At 41.3% G+C, this 27,439-nt stretch overlaps 1 protein-coding gene and 1 long non-coding RNA gene across 3 annotated transcripts in view; one reads left to right on the top strand and one right to left on the bottom strand.

Moving 5' to 3' along the window:
- Positions 1 to 8,375, bottom strand: part of LOC115288300 — a 29,177-nt gene extending 20,802 nt beyond the window's left edge. The window contains exons 1-2 of the long non-coding RNA XR_003906927.1: positions 8,335 to 8,375; positions 5,144 to 5,267 (exon numbers count right to left, since the gene is read on the bottom strand). This is a non-coding gene — a long non-coding RNA (uncharacterized LOC115288300). The remainder of the gene's footprint in view (positions 1 to 5,143; positions 5,268 to 8,334) is intronic.
- The window catches only part of LOC115288299 (alpha-1,6-mannosyl-glycoprotein 4-beta-N-acetylglucosaminyltransferase-like), a 34,263-nt gene extending 21,611 nt beyond the window's left edge, over positions 1 to 12,652 (top strand). Inside the window, exons 2-7 of one of the 2 annotated variants that reach the window (XM_029935496.1) lie at positions 6,190 to 6,342; positions 7,706 to 7,870; positions 8,519 to 8,602; positions 9,203 to 9,332; positions 10,307 to 10,466; positions 11,430 to 12,652. In XM_029935496.1, the coding sequence (XP_029791356.1) occupies positions 9,225 to 9,332; positions 10,307 to 10,466; positions 11,430 to 12,571 (1,410 nt within the window). In that variant the 5' untranslated portion in view covers positions 6,190 to 6,342; positions 7,706 to 7,870; positions 8,519 to 8,602; positions 9,203 to 9,224 and the 3' untranslated portion in view covers positions 12,572 to 12,652. The remainder of the gene's footprint in view (positions 1 to 6,189; positions 6,343 to 7,705; positions 7,871 to 8,518; positions 8,603 to 9,202; positions 9,333 to 10,306; positions 10,467 to 11,429) is intronic. The other variant, XM_029935497.1, reaches the window with a different exon arrangement.
- The last annotated feature ends 14,787 nt before the right edge of the window (positions 12,653 to 27,439 follow it).

The raw sequence follows: 27,439 nt of genomic DNA, 5'->3' as shown, positions 1-27,439 counted from the left end.
GAGTTTGAGCCCCGCATCAGACTCTGTGCTGACAGCTCAGAGCCTGAAGCCTGCTTCAGATTCTTATATCACACACCACTTTCCTACATCACACACAAAAATAAACTCAAAATGGATGGAAGACCTAAATGCAAGACAGGAAGCCATCAAAATCCTAGAGGAGAAAGCAGGCAAAAACCTCTTTGACCTTAGCCACAGCAACTTCTTACTCAACATGTCTCCGGAAGCAAAAGAAACCAAAGCAAAAATGAACTATTGGGACCTCCTTAACATAAAAATCTTCTGCATGGCAAAGGAAACAATTATCAAAACTAAAAGGCACCTGATAGAATGGGAGAAGATATTTGCAAATGACATATCAGATAAAAAGTTAGTATCTAAAATCTATAAAGAACTTATCAAACTCAACACCCAAAAAACAAATGATCTAGTGAAGAAATGGGCAAAAGACATGAATAGACAGACACTTATCCAGTTGGCTAACAGACACATGAAAAATGCTCAACATTACTCACCATCAGTGAAATACCTGTCAGAATGGCTAAAATTAACAACTCAGGCAATGACAGATGTTGGTGAGGATCCAGAGAAAGAGGAACACTTTGCACTGCTGATTGAAATACAAACGGTGAAGCCATTCTGGAAAACAATATGGAGGTTCCTCCAAAAATTAAAAATAGAATTACCCTACCACCCAGCAATTGCACTACTAGGTACTTATCCAAAGGGTACGGGTGTGCTGTTTTGAAGGGGCACATGCACCCCAATGTTTTTAGCAGTGCTATAAACAAAGTACAGAAAGAGCCCAAGTGTCCATTCATGGATGAATGGAGAAGATGTGGTGTGTGTATATATTTATACACACACACACACACACACACACACACACACACACACACACACTGGAATATTACTTGGCAATCAAAAGGAATGAAATCTTGCCATTTCTAACAACATGGATGGAACTAGAGAGTATTATGCTAAGAGAAATTAGTCATTCAGAGAAAGACAAATATAATATGACTTCACTTATATGTGGAAGATACAAAACAAATGTAAGGGTAGGGAAGCAAAAATAATATGAAAACAGGGAGGGGACAAAACGTAAGAGACTTATAAATACAGAGAACAAACCAAGGGTTGCTGGAGGAGTTTTGGGTGATGGGATAGGCTAAAGGGGCAAAGAGAATTGAGGAGGGCTCTTGTGGGAATGAGTACTGGGTGCTATACATAGGTGATGAGTCACTGGATTCTACTCCTGAAGCCATTATTGCACTATATCCTAACTAACTTCGGGATAAATTAAAATAAATAAATAAATAGGAAAAAAGATGAAAAATAAAATTTAAAATATTTTAATAATGCAAAACAATAAAAATACAATATCTGGGACAAGGCCAAAATCAATGCAAGAATTGATGGGCACCCCTAATTTGCCTCTTAGAGCTTCTGCCAATCTTTTTTTATTTTTCTAATACACAAGGTAGAAGGGAACTCAAGTAAGAAACTCCAGTGCACCCAGTCCTTTTTCCAGTAACTACTCCTTTTTTGTTTTTCTCTTACTCTATTGTCCCCACCCATCTTATATGACTCTCTACATCAGGCTGTCTTTTATTGACCTTCTGTTTTTAAAAGCTATTTGTTGTGAGCTGATCAGAAAACAAAGGTGGTCCTTGGGGTCAAAATTAAGTTGAAGTATCCTGAAATCGCTTAGCTAAGTCTCCCAAGAGTGAGAGTCTAGAAATGCAAACACAAGACCCATGGCCAAAGGCAGGAGCGAGACAGCATCTATCAACAGCAGACCCTTAATAAATGTTTCTTCTCTTAGCCTCATTTCCTCATATTTGATGTAGAAATAATAATATATACATTCAATGGCATTTATGAGTACTCAATAAGAACACATTAGCAAGTGACTTCCCATTACCATCACCACCATGTTTGCCACAAAAGTTGCTCCGTAAAAGCTGTCTTGGCTCTTTTTCTTTGCATTCTATCAGAGGTGGTACTTAAAACTTTTAAGTCTTCATGGAACAGCACCTTTTAATTAAAACAGGCGCTGGCCCCAGCACGAGGGCAGGGTCTTAGAAGTCACCTGAAATTCCAGTTCTTAACTTTTGTTGCTAGGTCATGGAAAGTCTGGGGAGTTTCAAGGAAGAGAAAGAGATGCCTCCTGGGACACTGGGCCATACCCAAGGGCAAGAGTTTACTAACTGGTCAGTAACTGGGTTGAACATCAACCCTGTATTACTCATAAGAGAGTCTTGCAATCTGGATCAGACTTCTTAGATGCATATCCTTCTACCTCCTCCACCCAAAATTCAGATTGTCTAATATGCCCTTTTCCTTAGTTCACCTGGCAACTTCCCAGTCAGCTTTCAAATTCTAGCTCAGATGTTATCTCCTTTGTGAAGACTTTCCTGATACCCAGAGACAAAGTTAACATCTTTCTACTATTTTCATAATATTTTATGCTGAACTCTCCTATACCACTTCTTTCAATCAAGAAATATATTGGGACACCTGGGTGGCTCAGTCGAACAAGCATCTGACTTCAGCTCAGTTCATAATCTCACAGTTCATAGGTTCGAGCCCCACATTGGGCTCTGTGCTAACAGCTCAAAGCCTGGAGCTTGCTTCATATTCTGTGTCTCCCTCTCTCTCAGTCCCTCCCCTGCCTGCACTCTGTCTCTGTCTCTCAAAATAAATAAAAGTTTCTAAAAAGTTTTAAAAAGAAAGAACTGAGCAAAGAAATACCCTACAGATATTATAATTTTCTGTCTATCTGTCTCCCATGTTTGACAAGATCTCCAAAAATCAGTAGCAAAGTCCTTATTTCTTTCATCCCCTACATGATGAGCGCAACACCTAGCAATGAAAAGAAATTCAACATATATTTGTTGAATAGATGAATGTCATTCAAGCAGTCAGAAAGCAAGTCATCCATTCTCTCAAAATTAATTGAGTGCCCTCTATGTGCTAAGTGAGCACCAAGGATGCAAAGATTGGTGATACAGACCCTGGCCTCAAGATACTTAGAGACTAGTGGTGAGATTAATAACATTCTAAAACATATCCTCATATAACAGGAAATGCTAGTTAGAGATAAGCACAGAGTAAGGAGCACATGGCTCCAAAGTGTAGATGGTTTATCCCAAGAGATTCTTCAGGATCCTAAATTCCAGGCTTTCAGCTACAGAATTCTATGAGTATGGGACTTTTGTGAAAAGACATCCTATAATGGCAAGTTCTTAACCTGGAGTTAACCTGAGGTTCAATACAAAAGTGTGTGTGAGATGTGTGTGTGTGTGTGTGTGTGTGTGTGTGTGTGTGTGTGTGTGTGGTTTTTGCAAGGAGGTATCTGTATGGGCATATGTGGAGTATACAGGTGAGTGGGTAGGTGAGTGGGTAAGTGTGTTAGTGAGAAGAGTATATTGTGTGTGTGAGTAGATACATGTGCAAGTGTGTGGGTTTGATGTGTGGAAGGTGATGTGTGTATGGACATGTGGGAGTGGACATATGTGCAGGGGTGTGGAGGATGAAAATTGGTGCATGTATCGGTGGTTGGAAGAGCTGTGGTCTTTGTATAAGTAGATCTTGAGGAGTGAGTGAGTGGCTGCATATGTTTTATGCATTTTTCTGAGAAGATCCAAAGAGGTCTATAACTAAAATATGATTAAGAGCATCACCTGATAGTCTTCCTTTCCCTGTGAAGAACATTTGAGTTTATCCATCTAGAAAGTATCCGTATAAAACCACCCCTGAGTATAGGACAGGTCTAGTGACAGGATATCACCCAATTGTTCCTCAGAGACACAAAATAACTCCTTAAGGAAAAGAGGACATGTATTATTATTCACCCCATGTTGATGCAGGCACGACACTACTTGCTGTCTTGATGCCCCACCCCGGCGGCATCAGTTCCCCCAATCTACACAGATACTTGCCCTGGACGGGGCAAAGCAAATGAGAACATGAGGCCAGCGGTATTCAAACCCTGACAGAGCATCTGGCAGTTCTGCTGGGCTCTCTGGTTCAGTAAACCAGCCCAGCCCCTTTAACATTGTCCCTGACAGCTTTCCCTGAAATTTTTTCCCTGTAAAAAGTTACATTTTTTAAAATTTATGTATTTATTTTTCAGAGAGAGAGAGCACACACTGAGGGAGAGGCAAAGAAAGAGACTGAGAACCCGAAGCATGCTCCAGGCTCTGAGCTGTCAGCGCAGAGCCCAATGTGGGGCTTGAACCCACGATCCATGAGATCATACCTGAGCCAAAGTCAGATCCTCAATGGACTGAGCCACCCAGGTGCCCCTCATCAACATTTCTAAATAGCTCATGGGTCAAATAAGAAATTACAAATAAAATTAGAAACTATTTGAACTGAATAATAATGAATTCACAACATCTAAATTTGTGGGATGCAATTGAAGCTCCCTATAATAAAATATATAGCTTTAAAAGCTTATTTTAGAGAGGAATGCTCAACAACATTAACCATTAGGAAAATGCAAATTGAAAACACAATGAGATACTACCCTATACCTATTAGATGGTATAAAATGCTTTAAAAATAACCTGACCATTTAAGTATTGATTGGGAGCAACAGGAGCTCTCCTCATACATTGCTGGGGGATATTCAACATGATCCACTATTTTAGAAAAATGTCTAGCAGTTTCTTATAAAGTAAACATGTTCTTATATGACTCAGCAATTACACTCCTGGGTATTAATCTGAGAGAAATGAAATATTATGTCACACAAAAATATGAGGGAACATTTTTAGTGGTTTTATTCGTAATTGCCAAAACCTGGAAACAACCAAATATCCATCAAATTATGAATGAATAAAGAAATTGTGGGGGCACCTGGGTGGCTCAATTGGTTAAGCATCTGACTCTTGATTTCAGCTCAGGTCATAATCTGAGGGTTCGTAAGGTCAAGCTCCACATCAAGCTCCATGCTGTTAGCATGTTAGCATGGAACCTGCTTGGAATTTTCTCTCTGCCCCTCTCCCTCCCTCTCTCTCTTTCTTTCTCTCTCTGTCTCTCTCTCTCTCTCTCTCTCTCTCAAAAATAAATAAACTTTTAGAAAAAGAAAAAAAGAACCTGCAGCCCATCCATAAAGTAGAATATGACTCACCAGTAAAAAGGAATGAGCTACTAAATCTGCACAAAAACGTGGATGAATCTCAAACGCAGCATGGTAAATGAGAAGAGCCAGACTCCGAAGTCTCTGGACTACATGATTCCACTGATACGACATTCTGGGGAAAACAAAACTCTGGATGCAAAAAACAGGTGATAGTTGCCAGAGGCTGGAAGTGAGAGAAAGGATTGTCTACAAGATAGTATGAAGACATGTGGGGAGGTGATGGTGGTATTCTCTGTCTTGAATATGGTGGTAACTACATGACTATGCATGTATGCCAAAACGTGTAGAACACTATGCTAAAAAAATAAAATGTGATTTTACCTTATAAAATATATCTTTTGTATCATAGCTTACAAAAGAAAAAAGAAAACACAATGAGATACCAGTGCATACCTACTAGGAGCAGAGAGTGGAATAGTGACTGCCAGGATTAGGGGAAGAGGAAAATGGGGAGAACTTAGACAAAGAGTACAAAGTTTCAGCTCTACAAGATTAATAAGCTCTAGTGATCTCATGTACAGCAATGTGACTATCGTTAACAATACCATATTGTATATATGGAATTTGTTAAAAGGGTAGATATTAAGGGCTTTCAAAAGAGATAAAGAAAGAAAGAATAGGAAGAAAGAATAGAAAGAAGGGAGGGAGGAAGGGAAGAAAAAGGAAAAGAAAGAAAGTGGTGTGAGTTGATGGATGTGTTATTTAGCTTGATTGTGGTGGTTATTTATTTCATAATTAAACATATCAAAATATCAAGTTGTATAGGTATATGTGATTTATATTTGTCAATTCTCATGTACCTCAATAAATCGGGGGAGACTAATACTGTAAAGCTTCCAGAAGGAAACATAAGAAACTATCTTTTCACCCTTGAAGTAGCTGATATTTCTTAAACAGGGAAAAAAAAATCACTGATCGTATAAGAAAAAATAATAAATTGAATATCAAAATTATACATAATTTTAATTAAAAAATATTGAATCTTAACTTTAATAGCTTTGTATTTATTTTCTTCTTTGTTCTTTCATTCCTAGAGGAGAAAGGAGGGGAATGGAAAACTTGAAAGAAGAAGAATCAAAGAAGGGAAGAGAGGGAGAGAAAAAAGGGTTTTACTGTGAAGAAGTTGTGCCCTGGTAGAAGACTTCAGTTTTTAAATACACAGCCTTCTCAAAGCAGCATTATTATGGGTAAGAAAATTGTGTACGTGCGCATGCGCATGTGTGTATCACTAACCAGCCATCAAAATAAGGAAATCCTTCCACTTGTGATATCATGGGTGGACTCATGGGGCATTATACTAACTGAAATTAAGTCAAACAGAGAAAGACAAATTCCGTATGATCTCTCTTATATGTGGAATCTAAAAACCAAACAAACAAATTCACCAAAAAAGAGATCAGATTTGTGGTTACCAGTGTGGGGAGTTGAGGGGAGAAGGAAGTGGAGGAATGTGGCCAAAATGTGCAAACTCCCAATTTATAGGAGAATTAAACACTGAGAACATAATGTCCCGTATGATGACTATAGTTTATTCTGCTGTATGGAATATTTGAAAGTTGCTAAGAGAGTGCATCCTAAAAGGTCTCATCACAAAGAAAAAGAAATCTTTTTTTCCTATATATGTGTGTATGCATGCATGTGTGTGTCTCTATGAGATGATGGATGTTAACTAAACTTATGGCCGCAATCATTTTGCAATACATGTAAGTAAAGGCATTACGCCTTACACCTTAAATTTAGATAGTTCTGTATGTTAACTATATCTCAATGAAACTGAAAGGAAAAATTGGGGTGCGTGGGTGGCTCAGTCAGTTAAGTGTCCAACTCTTGATTTCAGCTCAGGTCATGACTCATGGCTTGTGAGATGGAGCCCTGCTTCAGGCTCTGTACTGACAGAGTGGAGCCTGCTTGGGATTCTCTCTCTCTCTCTCTCTCTCTCTCTCTCTGTCCCTTCCCCACTCATGCTCCATCTCTCTCTCAAAATAAATAAATAGGGGCATCTTGGGTGGCTCAGGTTGAGCATAGGACTTCCATTCAGGTCATAATCTCATGGTTGGTGGGTTCAGTGGGTTCGAGCCTCGCATTGGGCTGTCAGCCTATCAGCATGGAGCCCACTTCAGATCTTCTGTCCTCCTCTCTCTCTGTCCCCTCCCCCCCCCACACTTCCTCAAAAAATAAAACATTAAAAGAATTTTTTTTGTTTTGAAAGACAGAGAGAGACAGTGTGAAGAGGGGAGGGGCAGAGAGAGAAAGAGACACAGAATCTGAAGCAGGCTCCAGGCTCTGAGCTAGCAGTCAGCACAGAGCCCGACATGGGGCTCGAACCCATGAACCATGAGATCATGACCTGAGCTGAAGTCGGACGCTCAACCAACTGAGCCACCCAGGCGCCCCTAAAAAAATTGTTAGTATAAAAATAGAAAAACTGAAAGAAAAAAAAACAGTATCATAAGTAAAATATTATCCTGCGTGCAGGTTCTGTTTTTCATATATAAAACGCTGTGTTGGTAAGAGACAATGTCATTTGGTTATCTTCTTTTCTTATTAAAGGTCAAATCTACATGTTGCCTAATGCCAAGTCAAGCATGTGGAGGAGAGAGGTGGGGAGAACAAGGAAGAACTGGAAATATGATCTTAGTAATGAGAAAGAGCAGATAAAGAGAAGAAAAGGAAATGTCAGAAGCCCGTGGGTAGTTCCAGAAAGTGGAGGCCCAAGTAAGAACTTCAGATTTGAGGCCAGTTTGTGGTGATGGCCACACCCACCAGGACACACAGTGTGACAGAGCCTGTAGGGGAGGGGGCAGAATGGGAGCAATGACTCCTCCAGGAATCTTCTGTGGCAGCCTTCTAAAAGGGGAAGGAAACCTCAGTATCCACTTTCATCAATTAGATTTAAACTGACAGTTTATTTCCACAGTTCTGGGTTTGGAATAAAAGACTAGAAAGCAGTCTCTAAAACTACACCTGGGTGGCTCAGTCAGACTTTGATTCAGGTCATGATCTCATGGTTTGTGAGTTCAAGCCCTGTGTTTGGCCCTATGCTGACAACTCGGAGCTTGGAGCCTGCTTTGGACTCTGTGTCTCCCTCTCTCCCTGTCCCTCCCCTCATCCATGCTCTGCCTCTCTCTGTCTCTCAAAAATGAACCTGTTAAAATAAATAAATAAAGCTTTAGCCCCACCTTATCCAGAAACAGGTTGCTTGATGCAGGCTGAAGTGGTAACCAGCCCCCCATTCAGGGTGGACAATGGTTGTCAAGCAGGGTCTCCTGGGAGGGGTGACTAGTTTCTGTACCTCAGAAGAGCCCCTCTGGGATGCTATCCTGCATGCATACAAATATTAAAGTTTTTTCTCCTTGATTCCAGAGAAATTCCAGCTCTCCAATAAACTCTCAAGCCACATCTTCTGTTAAACAAAAAGACTCCAATGGACATAGCACTCCAAACATGGTAAAGACTTTCGGGTGATTAGAAATTTCTGGTCACTTTTAGTTTGCAACCTACTTTCCAGTCCAGGATGGGGGGAAGATATACTAACAAGAGTTTCTCTTGGTCCCTCTGACTTGATTCAAAACATCATAATCTGCCTAGCATAATCCTGGAAAGGATCAGGCACAAAAGTAAACAGGGAGCTAACAGACAAGATCCAATGTATATTGATCAATAACATCAAAGTAGAGTCTTTGACTTGAATTCAGAGTTTAGGGAAGAATATTATTAATGCCTAACCCTTGATTTCCTCCTCTTGGCAACATGGTTGGGTCTCGGCTCCAAGAGTGGATAAACAATTTCACCTGGAAACCCAGGAGGTGAAGAAGGTAGAAGTGGAACCAAATCAAACTCCTTGACTTTGGCTCTCCATAGATGGCTACAAGTCGGAGGGAGGGTTGAAGTGGGTGGAAAAGACTATGGACATAATCTGGCCGTGGCGTCCGGGAAGAGGGAAGTGGAGAAAGGAAGTGGGAGGCTTCCAGGCAGGAGGAGCACATCCTTATGCTCCTGTAAGCTGGAGGCACCGAGGACCCATATCCTGCTCACATTTCTTTGCAGAACTGCCCCAGGCCTCAGCACCATGCATCATTGTCTGTGGAAACGTATTCTAGTTGCTGTGTCTTTAATCTTCCTGGGCTTCTTCTTCCAAAAGCTTACTGAAGAGCGTCCTACATATAACTTATCATTGGTAAGACCCAGAGACCGGGACTGGAGTGTTTGTCAATCCTTTGGTTGTGGGTGATGGGCTACCAGTTATGCACACAGTCTAGTTATCATCATAGAAGTTCCAAGAAGAGGGCACTTGAGGAATTGGGAGACTGTCAGAGAAAAAATAAACATTGAACCAACCTTGAAAGATGTAGAAGATTTGAATAAAGGTGAGGAGTAAGAGAGGGCAGTTTAAGTGCAGAGAGAGCAATGCAGAGATACTTCTAGAAAACCATGCTGCCTGGCAGGACTTGCATGTGATAAGGACTATCTGGGTGCTGGCTAGTTTCCTCCCCAGAGCCTTGCATGAGAGGTTATTTGTCCCATTTCTCTTATGAAGCAGTAGAAACACAAAGCCATAAAAGAACTTCTATGTGTATGATATCTACATGCAGAGAAAACCAAATGCTCAGCGTTTGGAAGTCTACATTTTTCCTTAATGCCTCAAACCATTGAAAGCAAAACATAAGCAATGTGGGGAAGCGGTTCAGAAATGTGTGCATGTTCAGAGTGGATTAAAAGAAAGGATTTTACAACTGAGGCACTGTGGATAACTTCCTGAAGGACAGGACCAGGCATTGGTCTTCAGCACCTGCCACAGAACCTAGCATAGTCTTAGCCGAGTTAGATGACTTTTTGCCAGCCTGATAATGGTAGGGAAATTAGATGTGGGCCAGCGTAGGGCAGGCAAGTCCTTACTTTGCATAAGTCCTAAGACCTTCCTATAGGCATTCTTACTTCCTACCTGACTCCAAGGCCCACCACTCCTTCTGGAAAGTCTTGTGTGTTCTCGTGGAAAGGTAGGGAGAGCAGTCAGCTGAGTCCTAACACGTGGGCTCCCTGGTGACCAGATCCTGGGGCTTGCCTCTCCTGTCCTAAAAGGGGGGTCTGCCCCTTATTTGTCTCCAGGGGCCGAGGGATGAATATCAGGACTAACGCTCATCTTATCCTCAGCAGGAGGAAAAGAAGAAAATCCTGCAACAGCTCAATCAAGAGCAAATGACCTCTGAGAGCAAGAACCATCTGGAGAACTTCAGGGACATGCAGAAAGCCTCCCCTTTACTCCAACAGGTCAACTACAAATTGCTGGCTGGATCCCCTCCCCAGGAAAAGAGTGAGTATAGGGGAGGGACTGGTCAGACTAGGAGAAGGTCAGACAAGGTATTCCAACAAGAAAAAGGAAGCTAGCGGGGGAGGGGGTTGTGCCTAGTTGGCTCAGTCAGTTGAGCATCCAACTCTTGATTTTGGCTCAGGTCATGATCTCACAGTACATGGCATTGAGCCCTGCATCAGGCTCCACACTGACAGTGCAGAGCCTGCTAGGGATTCTCTCTGTCTCTGTCTGTCTCTCACAAAATAAATAAACTTAAAAAAAAAAGGAAGGTGGAGAAAAAGGGAACATAGGCTGATGTCTGGTGGGGAAGGCAGGATGCTCTGAAGGAGGGCCTGCTGTGAAATTTGGTGTGGATCATAATTTTAAGTGTACTTTCTTCCCACTGGTCACCCCCCTTGAATGACTAACAAGGTGAGAAGTCCATAGCTCCCATTAAGGAGCCATCCCATAGTGGAGCTCATTCGTGGCTCCCCAGGGAGGGGAGGGCAAGAGGAGAGAGGACCCGGAGGGAGCTATGGTAAAAAGCACTGAGTAGAGGGAGGAAAGGGCAGGTGAAAGATGACTAGCTGTGCACTAGGCTGCCAGAACCTTGGGATGACGTGGGTCCCTGGAGAGCCTCTAATCTGGGCCTCATTGATCCAAGGTAGCTGAAATAACTGTGAGGTCAAGGCCTGGCTACCTGGCCAAGCCAGCAAATTTACCTCTGATACATGGGAGCCTCCCCCATCAGAGAGAAGTTTGTTTTTCATGAAGTTTCCACCAATAGCCTTTTAAAGCTGTGATCAAATAAAATCACTTCACAACCCCTAACCAGAGATTATCCTCACCTCCAGACCACACTCTCCCAAGGAAAGGAAACGTGAATTTGCCATAGGTGTGGCCTTAAAGGAAAGACGTGAGAGTCCTAGGAACATTTCCCCATCTTGAGGTGCTAAAGTCTCCCTTATCTCCTTCCACCCCTAGAACTGTTGACCATAGGGATTTCTTCAGAGCAGCGCCCTAATGGGAGCTACCTTTTGGGCACTCTGCATTCCCTGTTCCAAGCTTCCTCAGAACATGAGCTGAATTGTGTTGTGGTGCTGGTCCACCTGTCCAATCCTGACCCCAAATGGCTCAGACGAACCGTTGCCAGTATCTCAGACCTCTTCAAACCACATATTGAGGCCCAGAAGCTGCTCGTGATCCATGGTAGTCTCGCTGACTTTTCTCTCCCGGGAGATCTGAATAATGTCAGTCATGCCTCACGCTGTGAAGCACATTATTCCAGGCAGAAAGTCAATTATGCCCTCCTTATGAACTTTGCCATCAACCTCTCTGAATACTTTCTGATGATAGAAGATTATGTTTACTGCACTTCCAAATTTATTTCTACCATCTATTGGGCACTATCAGCCTGGAAAGAACTACCTTGGGCGATCCTAGAGTTCTCCAGCCTAAGCCTCTCTGGGAAAGTTTTCCACACCAGTGACCTCTCCCGCCTGACCTCTCTCTTTCTCCTTTTCCATAAAGATATTCCCATCCATTTGTTTCTCTCTGAATTTCGTCTACTCTTGACCCAAAATGTTCCAATTCGTTTCAGTCCCTCAGTCTTCTACCACATAGGCAATTATTCTGCGTTTGAGGACACGTGCTTTCCTGTGGAGAAGGAGGAGGTATTTGGTGAACCAGACAACCCTGTCGCCAGCGTCCTCACTGACATGATGGCGGAAATGAATGCTATTCCACAATACGCTTACACCCTGAACAAAGAGTGCTACTCTACTCTCAATCCTGTCAGAGGCAACTACCTGACAGTGGTTTTGGAGAAGCCACAAAAAGTCACCCGGATAGAAGTGCTGACAGGTTCTGACAAAAAAGGGCTGTACTGGCTACAGCAGGGGCAGGTGGAACTGGGCTATGATCCCTTGGAGAATTCCAGAGGCTGCACCCACTATACCCTTCTAGGTCCACTGGTGGAAGGAAATTTAGACCAGAGGGTGTTTTATGAAGAGGATTCTGTAGAGGAGTTGAGTTGTATACGACTGCTTGTGCTGGCATCTCAAGAGTCTTGGCTCCTGATCAGGCAGATCAAAGTCTGGACTTGGCATGAGGAAGAGGAGGGTTAGCACAATGGGAATTCTGGAAAGGCAGAGTTTGGGAATGGAACCTACATGGCTGACCAGAAATAAAGCTAAAATTAAAATTGATCAAGGCCTGCTCATTCTGAGTAGGATGAGCATGGAATTTATTATCCAAACTGGCACACTTTTTGAGAATGGAAGGAAGCACTATTAAAAATTACACTAAAAGAGGGGTGGGTGGATGTGCCTGAGTGGCTCAGTTGGTTAAGCATCCAACTTTGGTTTAGGTCATGATCTCATGGTTCATGATTTTGAGCCCCGTGCCAGGCTCAAAATCATGTCAGCACAGAGACCACTTCAGATCCTCTGTCTCCTTCTCTCTCTCTCTCTGCTCCACACCCTCCCTCTGTCTCAAAAGTAAAAATAGACATTTAAAAAAATTACACTAGAGGGGCACCGGGTAGCTCAGTCAGTTGAGCATCCAACTCTTTTGTTTGTTTGTTTATTTGTTTATTTTGAGAGAGACAGAGACAGAAACAGCATGAGTGGTGGATAAGGGCAGAGCAAGATGGGGTGAGAGCGAGAATCCCAAGTAATCCCCAGACTGTCAGTGCAGAGCTCAACACCAAGCTTGAGCTCACAAAACTACGAGATCTTGACCTGAGCTGAAACTGGGAGTTGAACACTTAATGGATTGAGCCACCCAGGCACCCTAAGTGTCTACTCTTGATCTTGACTAGGAGAAACCTTTTTTAAAATTCTTTCTGCATTGGCCTAATAATTCTTCTTTATCTTGTTACTTTGCTATTGTTTTCAATCAGACACTATTTATATTTTGTTCAGCTTTTCTAGTTGTCTTCCATTAGAAGTTTCAAATTACCTAGATTGCTATTCTAAAAAGAACCTTTAGGTACAACTTGAAAAGATCTTCAAGACACACCATGAAATGAATAAATTCCAGCTTCAATACAGTATATACAAAAGTATCCGTTCATGAAAAAAAAATCTATGCATTGTTATTTAGTATACTTACAAAAAGAAATTACAGAAGATCATGTAACTGGCAATTTGTCTGACTATGAATCGTATAAAACTCATCCTGATTAAAACAACTAAATATAGCAGCTCCTGGGGGGCTCAGTCAGTTGCGTTTCCGACTTCAGCTCAGGTCATGATCTCATAGTCTGTGAGTTCGAGCCCTGCATCAGGCTCTGGGCTGACAGCTCAGAGCCTGGAGCCTGCTCAGATTCTGTGTCTCCCTCTCTCTCTGCCCCTCCCCTGCTCATGCTCTGTCTCTTTATCTCTCAAAAATAAATAAACATTAAAAAAATTTTAACAACTAAATATACTACACATAATACTTAAAAGCTGTTTTTAAGTGTATCAATGAAACAAAAAGAATATAAGAAACCCTCAGAGACTGGGTCATCTGGGTGGCTCAGTCTGTTAAGCGTCTGACTTTGGCTTAGATCATGATCTCATGGTTCATGGGTCCAAGCCCTGTGTGCTGACAGCTCAGAGCCTGGAACCTGTTTCAGATTCTGTGTCCTTCTCTATCTCTCTCTTCCTGCTCGCACTCTCTCTCTCTCTCTCAAAATTAAATAAACATTTTTTAAAAAGAAGCATACATTAGTCTCCTAAAAAAAGAATAAATAACAAGGAAAAAGGACTGCAAATATTTGAAATATAGAACTTCTAACAAGGGTAAAAAGTAATGATCGAAATGTGAAACTAAGTAGAAAAGTTCAAAATCTGATTAAACACAATCAAATAGAAAATTAGTGAACTAAAAGATAGAATGAAAGATATTATCCATAATGCACAGCACAGGATAAAAAGATAGGAAAAAATATAAGAGGATTTAAGAGATTTAAAAGACTGTGAATGACAACCATAATTCCAATCTGGGTTCAAAAAAGAGAGAAGTCAGAGAATGAATTCAATTTTGTGTAACTAGTGTGCGTGTGTGTACACATTTACATAGAGAGGGGAGTGTTAATCAGACTTATAGTACTCTAACTTTCTCGGTCAATGGGAGAATAAATATACTAACTGTAAACATTAAGTAAATATTCATGTTAAATTTTGAGAATAACTCTAAAAGCTACAAGTAGTGTCCCATGCCAAAACCATAGAGAAAAGGAAATGTAATGAGGAAAAAAAATAAAAACTCAACCAATTCTCCCAGAAGCCAAGAAGAGAGGGAAAAGAAAGAAAACTAGACGGTAGAAGATACCAAATGTAATAGTATAAATATATCCACTAATATAATCTAATAAATGAAAATGAACTAAGCTCATTAGCTAAAAAGTTTGTCTTACTTGGTTAGGGGAAAAAAAAGCTTTTCCAATTTATAAGAGCTGAAACCTAATACATAAAAGTTGAAATGATAGCACAGAAAAAGATATAACTAGCTAATGCAACCAAAATAAGTGATATTGAACAACATAGACTTCAAGGTGGGGTGCCTGGGTGGCTCAGACGGTTAAGCGGCCGACTTCAGCTCAGGTCATGATCTCATGGTTCGTGGTTCAAGCCCTGCATCAGGCTCTGTGCTAACAGCTCGGAGCCTGAAGCCTGCTTCAGATTCTGTATCTCCCTCTCTCTCTTTCTGCCCCTCACCCCCTCGCTCTCAAAACTAAATGAACGTTAAAAAATTAATTAAGAAAAAAGATAGACTTCAAGGCAAAAAAAAAAAAAAAGGCATTACCAATGGAGAAGATCAGGCATATCTCATGGATTGCTTGATAAAAGATGCAACTCTCCAGGGAAATAGAACAATATAAATAACTAAAGACTTTATCTCAAAGAAGCAAAGTTATTATTAACAAAACCCCCTAGGAGAAATGGATAAACCCACCATCATGGTGGAAGTTTTAATTCATATCTCAGTAACTGACAGATCTAAAAAAAAAAAACTTTTTTTATTTAGTAAGATTTAATGACATACTGGGAAACTTGAGAAAGAAAAGGCAAGCTGCAGATGGAGAAGAGTATGGCAGTGCGTGTAACAGATACAGGACATCTACCCAGAAATATATAAAGAATTGCTGCAAATGAGTAAGAAAAAGACAAATCAATGGGCGAAAACATTCAACAGGGAACTTCACAAAAGAGCAAGTGTTTCAAAAGGAATCATTTCATTTCTCCCCAGGGAACTGCAAGTAGGCTAAATTTTAAAAGACAGAACCATGTGTTGGAAAGGACTTGGAGCAAGGGTTGGTAAACTCAGGTCCTTGGACCAAATACAGCCTGTCAACTCTTTTTGCAAATAACACCGTATTGGAGAATAGTCACATGCATTTTGTTTATCTATTGTCTTTGACCACTTCCAGGCTATAAGGGCAGAGTTGAGAGCTGTGATTTACTATCTGGCTCTTTACCAAAAATATTTGTCAACTTCTGGTGTAGAGAAATGTGAACACTCGGCCTGATAGAACCACTGTGGGAAAATAGTTCTCCAAACACTACTCTTCCGGATACTACACTACCTGCAGTCAAACATCTGTGTACTTCTGATGGAGCAGGTACATCTGTATATATTCAACAGGGGCACCTGGGTGGCTCAGTCAGTTAAGCTTCCAACTCCAGCTCAGGTCATGATTTCACTGTTCGTGGGTTCGAGCCCCGCATTGGGCTCTGTGCTGACAGCTAGCTCACAGCCTGGAGCCTGCTTCAGATTCTGTATCTCCCTCTCTCTCTGACCCTCCCTTGCTCGTGCTGTCTCTCTCTCTCAAAAATAAATAGAAAACATTAAAATATATACGTATATATTCAACAGAAATATAAATACATGTGCGACACTAATGTATATGGGAGCATTATTTGTAATAGCCACAAATTAGAAACAACCCAAATATACATCAATAGTAGAATCAGTAAATTTAGCCATACAATGGAATACTACTCAACACTGAAAATGAACAAACTACCACTGTCACAACAACATGGGAAAATCTTGAAAACAATGCAAAAGAAGCAATATACAAAAGAATACATACTGTATTACCCCTTTTATATAAATTCCTAAAATAGGCAAAACTGAATTTGTGGTGTTAGAAGTCTGAATAGTGGTTACCTCTAAGAGGATGGGAATAAGCACAGAGATTTCTGAGATGCTGGTGACTTTCTACTTTTTTTTACTTATTTATTTATTTTGAGAGAGAGAAAGAGAGAATGTGAGTGGTGGAGGGGCAAAGAGAGAATCCCAAGCAGGGTCTGCACTGTCAGCACAGAGCCCAATGTGGAGCTTGAACCCATGAACCATGAGATCATGACCCAAGTTGAAATCAAGAGTCAGACACTTAACCAACTGAGCCACCCAGACATTCTACAATTCCACTTCTATGAGTGTGTTCACTTGAAGAAAAGTCATTGATATCTGTTTGGTCGCACATCAGAAGAAAAAAATCTGATTCCACTGAGTTAAGAAGAGTGGGAGAGGAGATGTTGGAAGCTGGAAAACTAGAAACAACGCTTTGGAAGAGTTTTGCTACAAGGGAAAACCCCCCTCACAAAAAAAATGAGGAGGTAGCTGTCAGAGGAAATGGAGACAAGAGAAGTATTCTTTCTTTTTTCATTTTATTTTATTTTATTTTATTTTATTTTATTTTATTTTTATTTTTGAGAAAGAGAGAGACAGTGTGAGCAGGGGAGGGTCAGATAGAGAGAGAGGGACACACAGAATCCGAAGATAGGCCCCAGGCTCTGAGCTAGCAGTCAGCACAGAGCCCGATGCGGGGCTCAAACCTACAAACTGTAAGATCATGACCTGAGCTGAAGTCAAATGCCCAACCAACTGAGCCACAAAGCCGCCCCTCTTTCTTTTTTCAGAATGCTAATAATAATAATCAGTAAAAGTGAAAAGTTGATGATATAGACTATAGAAAGAAGAATTGCTGGAGCCATATCTTAGACTAGGTGTAAGGGAGTGGGATCTGATGCCCAAGCAGAAGGTATGATTTTAGATTAGCCATCGATGGTGACAGGTAGAGACAATAGAGTTTAAGATGCAGAAGCTGGAGGGTTGGGTAAATGCGGTGGAGGCAGTCTTTGGAAGTCATCTTCTGATTGTTTTAATTTCTCTAAAAAAAGAATCAAATTTATCAACTGAGAGTGAGGATGGAGGGAGAGGAATTGGAGGTTTAGGGGACAGAGAAGGTGGGAAATATTCTGAGAATAAAAGAGAACAGAGTAGGAAAGCATTCTAGGCAGCATTATGGGCCCACTTAGGGTTCACATTCATGGATTAAAAGTGACACTCATCAGGTGTGTCTGGGTGCCTCAGTCAGTTGAGCGTCTGACTTCACCTCAGGTCATGATCTCATGATTCGTGGGTTCAAGCCCCGTGTCAGGCTCTGTGCTGACAGCTAGCTCAGAGCCTGGAGCCTGTCTTCAGATCTTGTGACTCCTTCTCTCTCTGACCCTCCCTTGCTCACGCTCTCTCTTTCTCAAAAATAAATTAAAAACATTTAAAAAAAAAAGTGACACTCCTCAGCATGGTGGCATGTGTCTACTGGTCATTGTCAGCTGAATAGGTGTCAGCTCAGAACAGAACACACAGAGAAGATTGACCATTGAATTTAAACAGACTGTTGGTTATGGATTTTCCAAGCTAGTACAGCAAACTGAGAAAGGCAAAGAAGTTCCAAGTATATAGAAAGCAGTGACTATGGAGATGGACCATTTAAATGAATCTATGTAAACACAGCAGAAATGACATCAAGGGAGTGAGGTGTAGTGAAATTTAAAGTAGTTCAATGTGTGGGTCAATACATGGTGCCAGTGATGTCTTATCAAAGACATGAGGGGCCCGGGGTACCTGGGTGGCTCAGTCTGTTAGCGTCTGACTTTGATTGGGGTCATGCTATCACAGATCATGGGTTGGTGGGTTCGGAGCCCCATGTCAGGCTCTGTGCTGACAGCTCAGAACCTGGAGCCTGCTTCAGATTCTGTGTGTGTGTCTCTCTCTCTGCCCCTCCCCAACTTGTGCTCTGTCTATCTTTCTCTCTCTCTCTCCCAAAATTAAATAAATATTTTTAAAAATTAAAAATGAGGGGCCCAGATTACCCTTCATGATTGTCTACAGCCTTACCCAAGAACCGGGGGAAATCTCCCCCCTGAAAAAACCCAAGCAACTATGGATCTATAGATATTACAAACGGAAAACAAATCAGGCAGAGCAATCCCAAGTTCCATAAGGAAACTTTCTTAATAAACATTTAAAAAAAAAGTGAGAATAAAAAGGAACCTTTCTTAATGTCACTGGCATTTTTGAGAATGGCCATGTCTTTTGTAAATAACACTGAGTTTAAGAACTGGGATTTGGAAGCAGAGTGTATGAATTCAAAATAGAGCTCTGTCTCTTGGACAAGTTATTTTGACTCCCTCAGGCCCTTGATTTTCTCATTTGTTTAATGTTTATGGGGGGGAGGGGCAGGGAGAGGGAGAGAGAGAAAGAGAAAATTCCAGTTTCTGGGCTGTCCACACAGAGCCCTATGCCAGGCTCCATCTCACGAACCATGAGATCATGACCTGAGCTGAAATTAAGAGTCCACGCTTAACCACCTGAACCACCCAGGTGCCCCAATTTTCACATTTCTAATATGAGAATAAAAATCGTATGTTCTCATGGGGTTGTGAACATTAAATTAGTTAATTCATAAAAGACACTTAAAATAGTAGCAAGCATGTACTAAAGGCTCATTTATTTTAGTTATGACTATCATTACCTTTATTATTTAAATGATTTTAGTATTATCATTTAAAGGAAATCCCTAATTCTTTTGTGAAAACACAAGCTGACGGTGACTTATATCTGCCAGCTCATTTGCCACTTCTCCCTCTACTCGCCATCTTACGCTGTACTCACTCCCCAAAATACCATTTTTCCCTTTATTCTTTGGCAAACTATCATGTTCAAAAGGGGATGAAGAACTCGTACTTGGTTCATACAATTGTCCTTAGCAAAGACTGATTTAGGCACAGTATCACCCAAAATTCGAAGCAGTGGGAGGGAAAACAAAGGTTACAGAAACAATTGAGGAAAGACAGACAGACAGACAGAAAGAAAGAAAGAGGGGCACCTGGGTGGCTCAGTTGGTTAAGCATCTGGCTTTGGCTCAGGTCATGATCTCACCGTTGGTGGGTTCAAGCCCCACGACAGGCTCCATGCTGATGGCTAGCTCAGAGCCTGGAGCCTGCTTTGGATTCTGGGTCTCCCTCTCTCTCTGAGCCTCCCCTGCTCGCACTGTCTCTGTCTCTCAGAAATAAATAAAAAACATAGAAAAAAAAGAAAGAAAAAGGAAGGAAGGAGGGAAGGGAGGAAGGAGGGAACGGAGGAAGGAGGGAGGGTGGGAGGAAAGGAAGAGAAGGGAAAGGATGAATATTAGCTTCTTACCCCCAACCTGTGCCATAAGTATAACAAATATGGAAACACAGACATAGCATTCCCAGAGGACTGGGGACTGGTTTAAGTAACAAAAAGTGACAAAGAGCAGAACTAAGACAAAAATAAAATGAGCTAACATAGAAGCATTTGGTTTTGCTTCCTCACTTCCTTTCTACCCTCACAGTATATGTACCTTCTTCCCAGCCTCCCTGCATTCCATTGTTCCCTGATTCTCTCTACAACAGTGGTTCTAAACCGGAAGGGATTTGGCCTTGTCCCCTCCCCACATACACCCCCCATGCCCTCCGCACCCAGGGGACATTTGGCAACGTCTGAAGATATTTCTGGTTGTCACAATGGAGTATGCTAGTCACATCTAGCACAAAGAGGCCGGGGATGCTGCTAAACAAACCGAAATGGAGAACAACCCTGACAACACAGACATACCCCACCCAAAATGTCGATAGCGTCCAGCTTTTCAATGAATCAGCAGCAGCATACATGACAGGATGACACAACTTCTAAATAAGTTTTCAAAAGCAGAACTTGTCCAAACCACATAAGGAAAAAATAGAATTATCACAGAATAATATCAGAAGGAGCAAACAAAATTTTGTTTTATCCACAAAAGGCAAAGCCACTAGTTCAGTAAGTCATGTCATGCACAAAATCTATCTTAAAAAGTCTGTAAAGAACAGAATTTCTGAGTGTGAAGTTTTAAAGAGTTTCTACTAGAATTTCTTGTAACTTTTTATGATTCTTTACATTTGAATTGTGTGTCTTTTGTCAAATATAAGGTTTTACTTGGGATTTGTAATAGAGAGATGATCTGAATCCTCAAAGGGATGATATCCATACTTTATAAATCTGAATTTCTCAAACCCTCTCCAGTCAGGATTTTGCTACGACATTCAACCATAACTGCTCTTGTCGAGATTGCTAATGACCTTTTCGTTGCAAATTTTGAAATTTGTCAGCATATAAAGCCACGAGGTTTCCAAGGATGGAGCCCTAGGTCCTTTCAACATGAAGAGGTGGAGTAGATGAAGGGGAACCAACAAGAGTCAGTGAGAAAGGGTCGCTGTAGACGTAGGAGGGACACCAAGTGAGTGTGACGCGAAGCAACTACTTTCAGCTCTCTTAACGGTTCCTTCAGGTGTTTATTTGCGTCCCTATCGCCATATACTTACCTTACCATTTTTTGATTAGTTTGATATACAATTCCTTGCCATAACAGCTAAGGTGTTAGCCCTTTTATGCTACTGCACAAACAGGCCCCTCCCCTTCCCCTGTTCTTCCAATATAGTCTTGACGATCACATTCTAATGCTTTTGTAAAGTATTCATTCACTGCGGAACTAGTCATCGGCAGGCAATTCAAGGCATTTCTACACATCTCCGGCTCTCTTCAAGGATATTTGTACACCAAACAGGCTTAGAACCGGAACTGGTGTCTTCCACCCAGCAGACGGCAGATTTGTTTTAAAAAAACAGTAGTTCTCTCTGCAGAGATTTAGAGATATAGTACTCCAGAGACACCGCAGAATCACAAGGTCTCCCTTCTGTCCTCAGAGATGTTTCCTAACCAGGACAATAAAGACAATGTCTCCCTGAGGGGCAAAGATTGGGCAGCTTTGCCAGCAGTCCCCTCATAAGATTGAGAGTTTTCTAAGGTTAACATTCCTCAGCTGCGACACAAATCCACTGTTCTTCCCGGGATGAACTTGGGGCCGGGAGCAAAGGGAATCGTCGCAACAGGAAGTCCAGGTTCCCTGCTGTGTTCTGGGTAGTAACGGTTTCCATGTTTCCTTAGCAACTGGATTTATGGAAGTGTGGCAAGACAACCTAGCAGCTACATTGTGCTTAGGGATTACTTGGTTGCTTGATTTTACAGTAGCAATCTGTGATTATATTTTCTTTCCTGTCTAATTTTCCCCTGAAGCTGGTGGTTATCTCTTTTATTATGTGGACTGTTGTAGGCACTCAGGACACATCAGTAGGCAGACAAGATGGCTACCCCCGTGCGGCACATATACTAAAGTGGGAGAGGCAATGGACAGAATAAATAAGTGTGAGGCAGAGAGATCGGTAGGGTTTGAGTGCAAGAGTGACATGATCTGATCAAAGATATAAAAGAATTACCCTGGCTGCTATGTAGTGAATAGATTATAGAGAAACAAGGATGGAGACAGGGTTTGTTAGGATGCTTCTGCAGGCATTCAAGTGACAGAAGATGGTTTAGACCAGAGTGGTGGCAGTGGCAATGGTCCTATTTTTAATATACAATAAAACCTTGGATTACGAATAACTTGTTCTGGGAATGTTCTGCAAGACGAGCAACCCTTTCTAATAAATTTTAACTTGATAAATGAGCAATATCTTGCAATAGAAGTAATACATGATGCCAAAGGTCATATGATCATAACTGAGCCAATGGTCCTTGAAATTTGCTTTGATACACAAGTGCTTTGGATTACAGGCATGTTTCTGGAATGAATTATGCTCACAAACCAAGTTTTTACTGTATTTTGAAAATTGAGCCAAGGGTGCATGGGTGGCTCAGTGGGTTGGGTGTCCGACTTCAGGTCGGGTCATGATCTCATGGTTTGTAGGTCTGAGCCCTGCATTCAGCTCTGTACTGACAGCTCACAGCCTGGAGCCTGCTTCAGATTCTGTGTCTCCCTCTTTCTCTATGCACCTCCCCTGCTCACACTCTGTCTCTCTGTGTCTCAAAAATAAATAAAAATTTTTAAAATAATAAATAAAAATATAAAAATTAATAAAAAAGAATATTGAGCCAAGAGAATTCCCTGAATGATTGGTTTTAGGGTTCGAGAAAAAAGCAATAACTCCAAAGTGTTTGACCAAATGACTGGAAAAATGGAGCTGCCCTCCACTGAAATGGGAAAGAATTTTTTATATGTCTTTTAAGGGAGTTTGATAATTTTCTCATCAGGGCCTTGCACCTCCTTCATTTCATTTATTCCTACATAGTTTATATTGCCTGTTGATACTAACATAGTAAACTATTACTATAAAATTTTATTTTATATTCATCAAGTAAGTATAGCAGACTATTTAATATTTTAGTTTGAGCTCCTATCCAGAAATCATCTTGAATTTTCTTGTTATTTATAATAGTGAACTCACTGATTCTCTTGAACTCTCCATGCAGATGCATGCTATATGCCAGTAAGGACTATTTTGTCACTTTCAGTTCGTACTCCTCATTTATTCTTCTTATCTTGTTGCACTGGCTGGAACAGAAATTGGGGAACTGTGCCCTGTGTGCCAAATATTTCCTACTATCTATTTTTGTAAATAAAGTTTTTGTTTTGTTTTGTATTGTTTGTTTATTTGTTTTTTATTTAGTAAAGAGAGAGCACACAAGTGGGGAATTAAGGGCAGAGGGAGAGAGAGAGAGAGAGAGAGAGAGAGAGAGAGAGAGAGAGAGAGATAAAGAGAATCTTAAGCCGGCTCCACGTTCAGTCAGCATGAAGCCCAACACAAGGCTCAATCCCATGACCCTGGGATCATGACCTGAGCTGAAATCAAGAGTCAGACACTTAACTGACTGAGCCACCCAAGTGCCCCAGTTTTTGTAAGTAAAGTTTTAATGGAACATAGTCACTTTCATTCATTCATGTCTTACCTATGACTGCTTTCATCCTACAACAGCACAGAAGAGTCATTGCAACACAGACTGTATGTCCTAAAATAGTTACTATTCCACCCAAACAGAAAAGTTTGCCAACTCCTGGGCAAGGATTTCCAATACCATATTAAATAATAGTGTCGATGACAGATATTCTAGCTTTGCTCCTCACTAAAGGAAATGTATCTCAAGTATATTTGCAGTAGAATTTTGGTATATAATCTTTATCAAATTAAGGAAGTTCTCATCTATTCTTAGCTTCCTAAGAATTATGGGTTTGGGAGCTCCTGAGTGACTCAGTTGGTTGAGCACCCAACTCTTGATTTTGGCTAAGGTCATGATCTCATGGTTCATGGGACTGAACACACAGACAGCACATAGCCTGCTTGAGATTCTCTCTCTCCCTTTCTCTCTGTCTGTCCACCTGTGCTCATGCATGCAATCTCGCTCGCTCTCTCTCTCTCCAAATACATAAGTTTTAAAAGCCTTAAAAATAATTTTAAAAAATATTATGGGGTTGAGTTTTATTAAATGTTTTTTGGCAACTAATGATATGATCCTGTGATCATTTTCGATGACTCTATCAATACAAAGAATTTTATATAGAGATTTCCTATCTTTCTGTCACTGAGGTAAACCCAACATGATTATGGTTACTTTTTTAAAATTAATTATTGGATATCATTTGCTAATATTTTACTTATGAATCTTACATTTGTGTTCATAAAGAGTAAACAATTTTCCTTGCCTGTGCTGTCTGTAATACCAGAACAGTGTATAATCCCCAAATATTTATTGAACCCCTAATGTATGAAAACACTTTGTGAGGTGCTAGAAATATGTCGGTCCCCATCCCATGGAGCTGAAAATTTAGGCAGGAAACAGAAAATAACTGACTACGACATGGTTCAGACATAACCATTGTGGTAAGTGCTAAGAAAAAGCAGTACAGAGTCAAGATGTCTAATGAGAGTGGATTATTGGCAATAATCTTGGGAGTCATCTTAGAACTGTGCCTATAACCATCTATGAATAAGTTAGGAAAACCTAGGTAAGGCTGGGTGGAAAGATGGGAGATGAACATTCCAGGCAAAAGAATTAGTACTTGCAAAGACAACAAAGACTCTAATAACATGATTGTTCAAGAAAATGGAAAAGTGTCACTGAAGGGGAGAGGGCAGATGGAGTCTGTCACCATGTGAGGAAGAAAAGCTAGAGAGGGACCACTTCCTTTAGGGAGCCTGGAGACTATGTCTGATGTTTATTCTAAGAACAATGGGAAGCTAAGAATGGGGTTCTTTTTTTAATGGATTGGAGACCCAGATTATTCATTCTCCTAAAGCGGGTCTGTGTCTTCTTGAATTTTATATCCCCAGTGCCTAAAATAGTGCCCGAAACATGATAAGCCCTCAGCAAATGTGTTCTGTGATCTTTTTTTCCACAACTTTCTATTTCTTGGATTCCCCCTGGTTTCACAATCCAGCTGCTCCTGCCTGCCTCAGAAGTTTTTGTTAGCACCCCTGTTGAAATCCATCCCCTGACCTCCAGACTTCAACCCCCACACTAAATGCTCATATATCTTTCTTTGATCTACACTCTAAGAGATGCTCCCTCTCCCATCCTGAACTATAGGTTCCCACTCAGACAGAGGCCCCCCATCTCAGGAGGAGAAACAGAGCTCCCTGATAATAGCCATTTACCTTCCTACTTACTAGTAGGACCCCTGGGAATTACTTCACCCAGGACTAGCTATCGACTTATAAATTGCTGTGCCCTTTGGACAATGGGCCCCAAATACCTTCTACAAGCAGCGTATTATAGTGGTTAGGAATGCAGCCTTCTCAATTTTGCAGTAAATAAAGTTTGTAAGGGGATGGTGCGCCTGGGTGGTTCAGTCAGTTGAGCGGCCGACTTTGGCTCAGATCATGATCTCATGGTTTGTGAGGTTGAGCCATACATTGGGCTCTGTACTGACAGCTCAGAGCCTGGAGCCTGCTTTGGATTCTGTGTCTCCCACTCTCTCTGCACCTCCCCTCCTCTTAAAAATGAATAAACATTAAGAATTTTTTTTATAAAAATATAAAACCTGAGAAAACTAGGAATAGAAGGGAACTTCCTCAACCTGATAAAGGGCAGCTACAAAACACACACCTACAGCTAACATCATACTTCATGGTGAAAGACTGAATGCTTTTTCCCTTAGGTTGGGAACAAGGCAGTACTAGTAGTAGAAGTACTAATTTGTGCAATAATGCAAGTAAAAGAAAAAAAGCATATAGACTGGAAAGGAAAAAATTAAACTATCCCTATTCACAGATGACATGGTTGTCTGTATAAAACACTCCAAGAAATCTACAAAAAAAAAAAAACCCTCTTAGAACTAATGAATGAGTTTAGCAAAATTACAGAATACAAGGTCAATACACAGAAATCAACCTATTTCTACATAATAATGTACAAGTAAAAATCAAAACTTTAAGATGCACTAGCATTTAAAATAGTACCCCTCCTCCATTATCGCCTGAATTGTGTCACATTCCCCCCCCTCCAACAAATTCATATACTGAGGTCCTCAGAATGTAACTGTATTTGGAGCTAGTCTTTAATTTTCTTTGAGAGAGAGAAAGAGTATGAGCAAGGGAGAGGAGTGAGGGGTGGAGGAGGGGTGCAGAGAATATTAAGCAGGTTCCACGCTCAATGTGGAGCCCAACATGGGGCACAATCGTATGACCCTGGGATCATGACTGAGCCAAAATCAAGAATTGGACATTCAACTGACTGACTGAGCCACCCAGGCTCCCCAGGAGATAGAGCCTTTAAAGAGGTCATTAGGGTGGGCCTTAGTCCAATATGACTAGTGTATTTATAAGGAGATTAAGACAAAAAACACACACATACATAAGACCATGTGAAAATACCAGAAGATGTCTATCTATAAGCCAAGGCCGGAGACTGCAGAAGGAATCAAGGGCAAATGTCAATCTGGTTGGGAAACTGTGTACAAGAAAGAACGGCCATCTTGGCAAATGTGCAGCTCCAGTGGCTGTCAGTGTCTATTTCTGACTCCCTGTGTCCCATTTTGCTGCCAACAGAGCTCTGTTCTAAAACCCTGTCGGTGCTATCTTCTGAGCCATTATAGTCGCTGACATCTGTCTATTTTGCTCTGACAGGCAGTACACAAGACATGTTACATCTCATTTAAGCCTCACAACAACCTTATGGACTAGACAGATGATAGTATATATCCATTTATAGATGAGGAATTGCAGAGATGTTAAGTAAGGTCACAGAGCCAGTAAGTGCTGGAGACGAGATTCTGATTCACTAGTCTGCCTCCAAAGCCCAGGTCTTTGACCCTGAGGATAGGAGAGCCCAGATCAGGACAAGAAGCTTGATTTAGTTAGACCCAAAGGAAGCTACTGAATAGTCCCCAAGGGCTGGCGCTGTAAGCAAAACCAAATGGGACCAGGAAATGAAGTTGCCTTGCCACACTGTTAATTCCTGAAGAAGACGCCGCCAGACTGTTCAATTCTGTTGCAGTTCAGCCTGTTGAAAAACTAAGGTGACTATATAATGATTAATTTCAGTCTTTCCTGCCCAACTGGCTCAATGCCAGACAGCTCCCTGTTTGGTATTTCAGACTCAGATCCAGTCCCCCAACTTGGTGTGGTTGTACATTTGATAAGACTCCCCTCTTGTTCGGGGTGAGCGGATCGAAGTGGCAGGGACAGGAGGCTAGGGAGGGGAAGAAGGTCTGGAGCCTCGGTCTTAAAGGACTTTGGCTCAGTCCGGGGACTCCTGGGGCCTTGAGCCACCAAGTCTGAGAGCAAAGGGATGGGGCACAGAGCCACTCAGCCCTCCAGCCCCGC

This window comes from Suricata suricatta, chromosome 3 (assembly GCF_006229205.1).
Source record: "Suricata suricatta isolate VVHF042 chromosome 3, meerkat_22Aug2017_6uvM2_HiC, whole genome shotgun sequence".
Classification (NCBI taxonomy): domain Eukaryota; kingdom Metazoa; phylum Chordata; class Mammalia; order Carnivora; family Herpestidae; genus Suricata; species Suricata suricatta.
The sequence above is the reverse complement of the archived record's forward strand: the minus strand, read 5'-3'. Positions and strand labels throughout refer to the sequence as shown.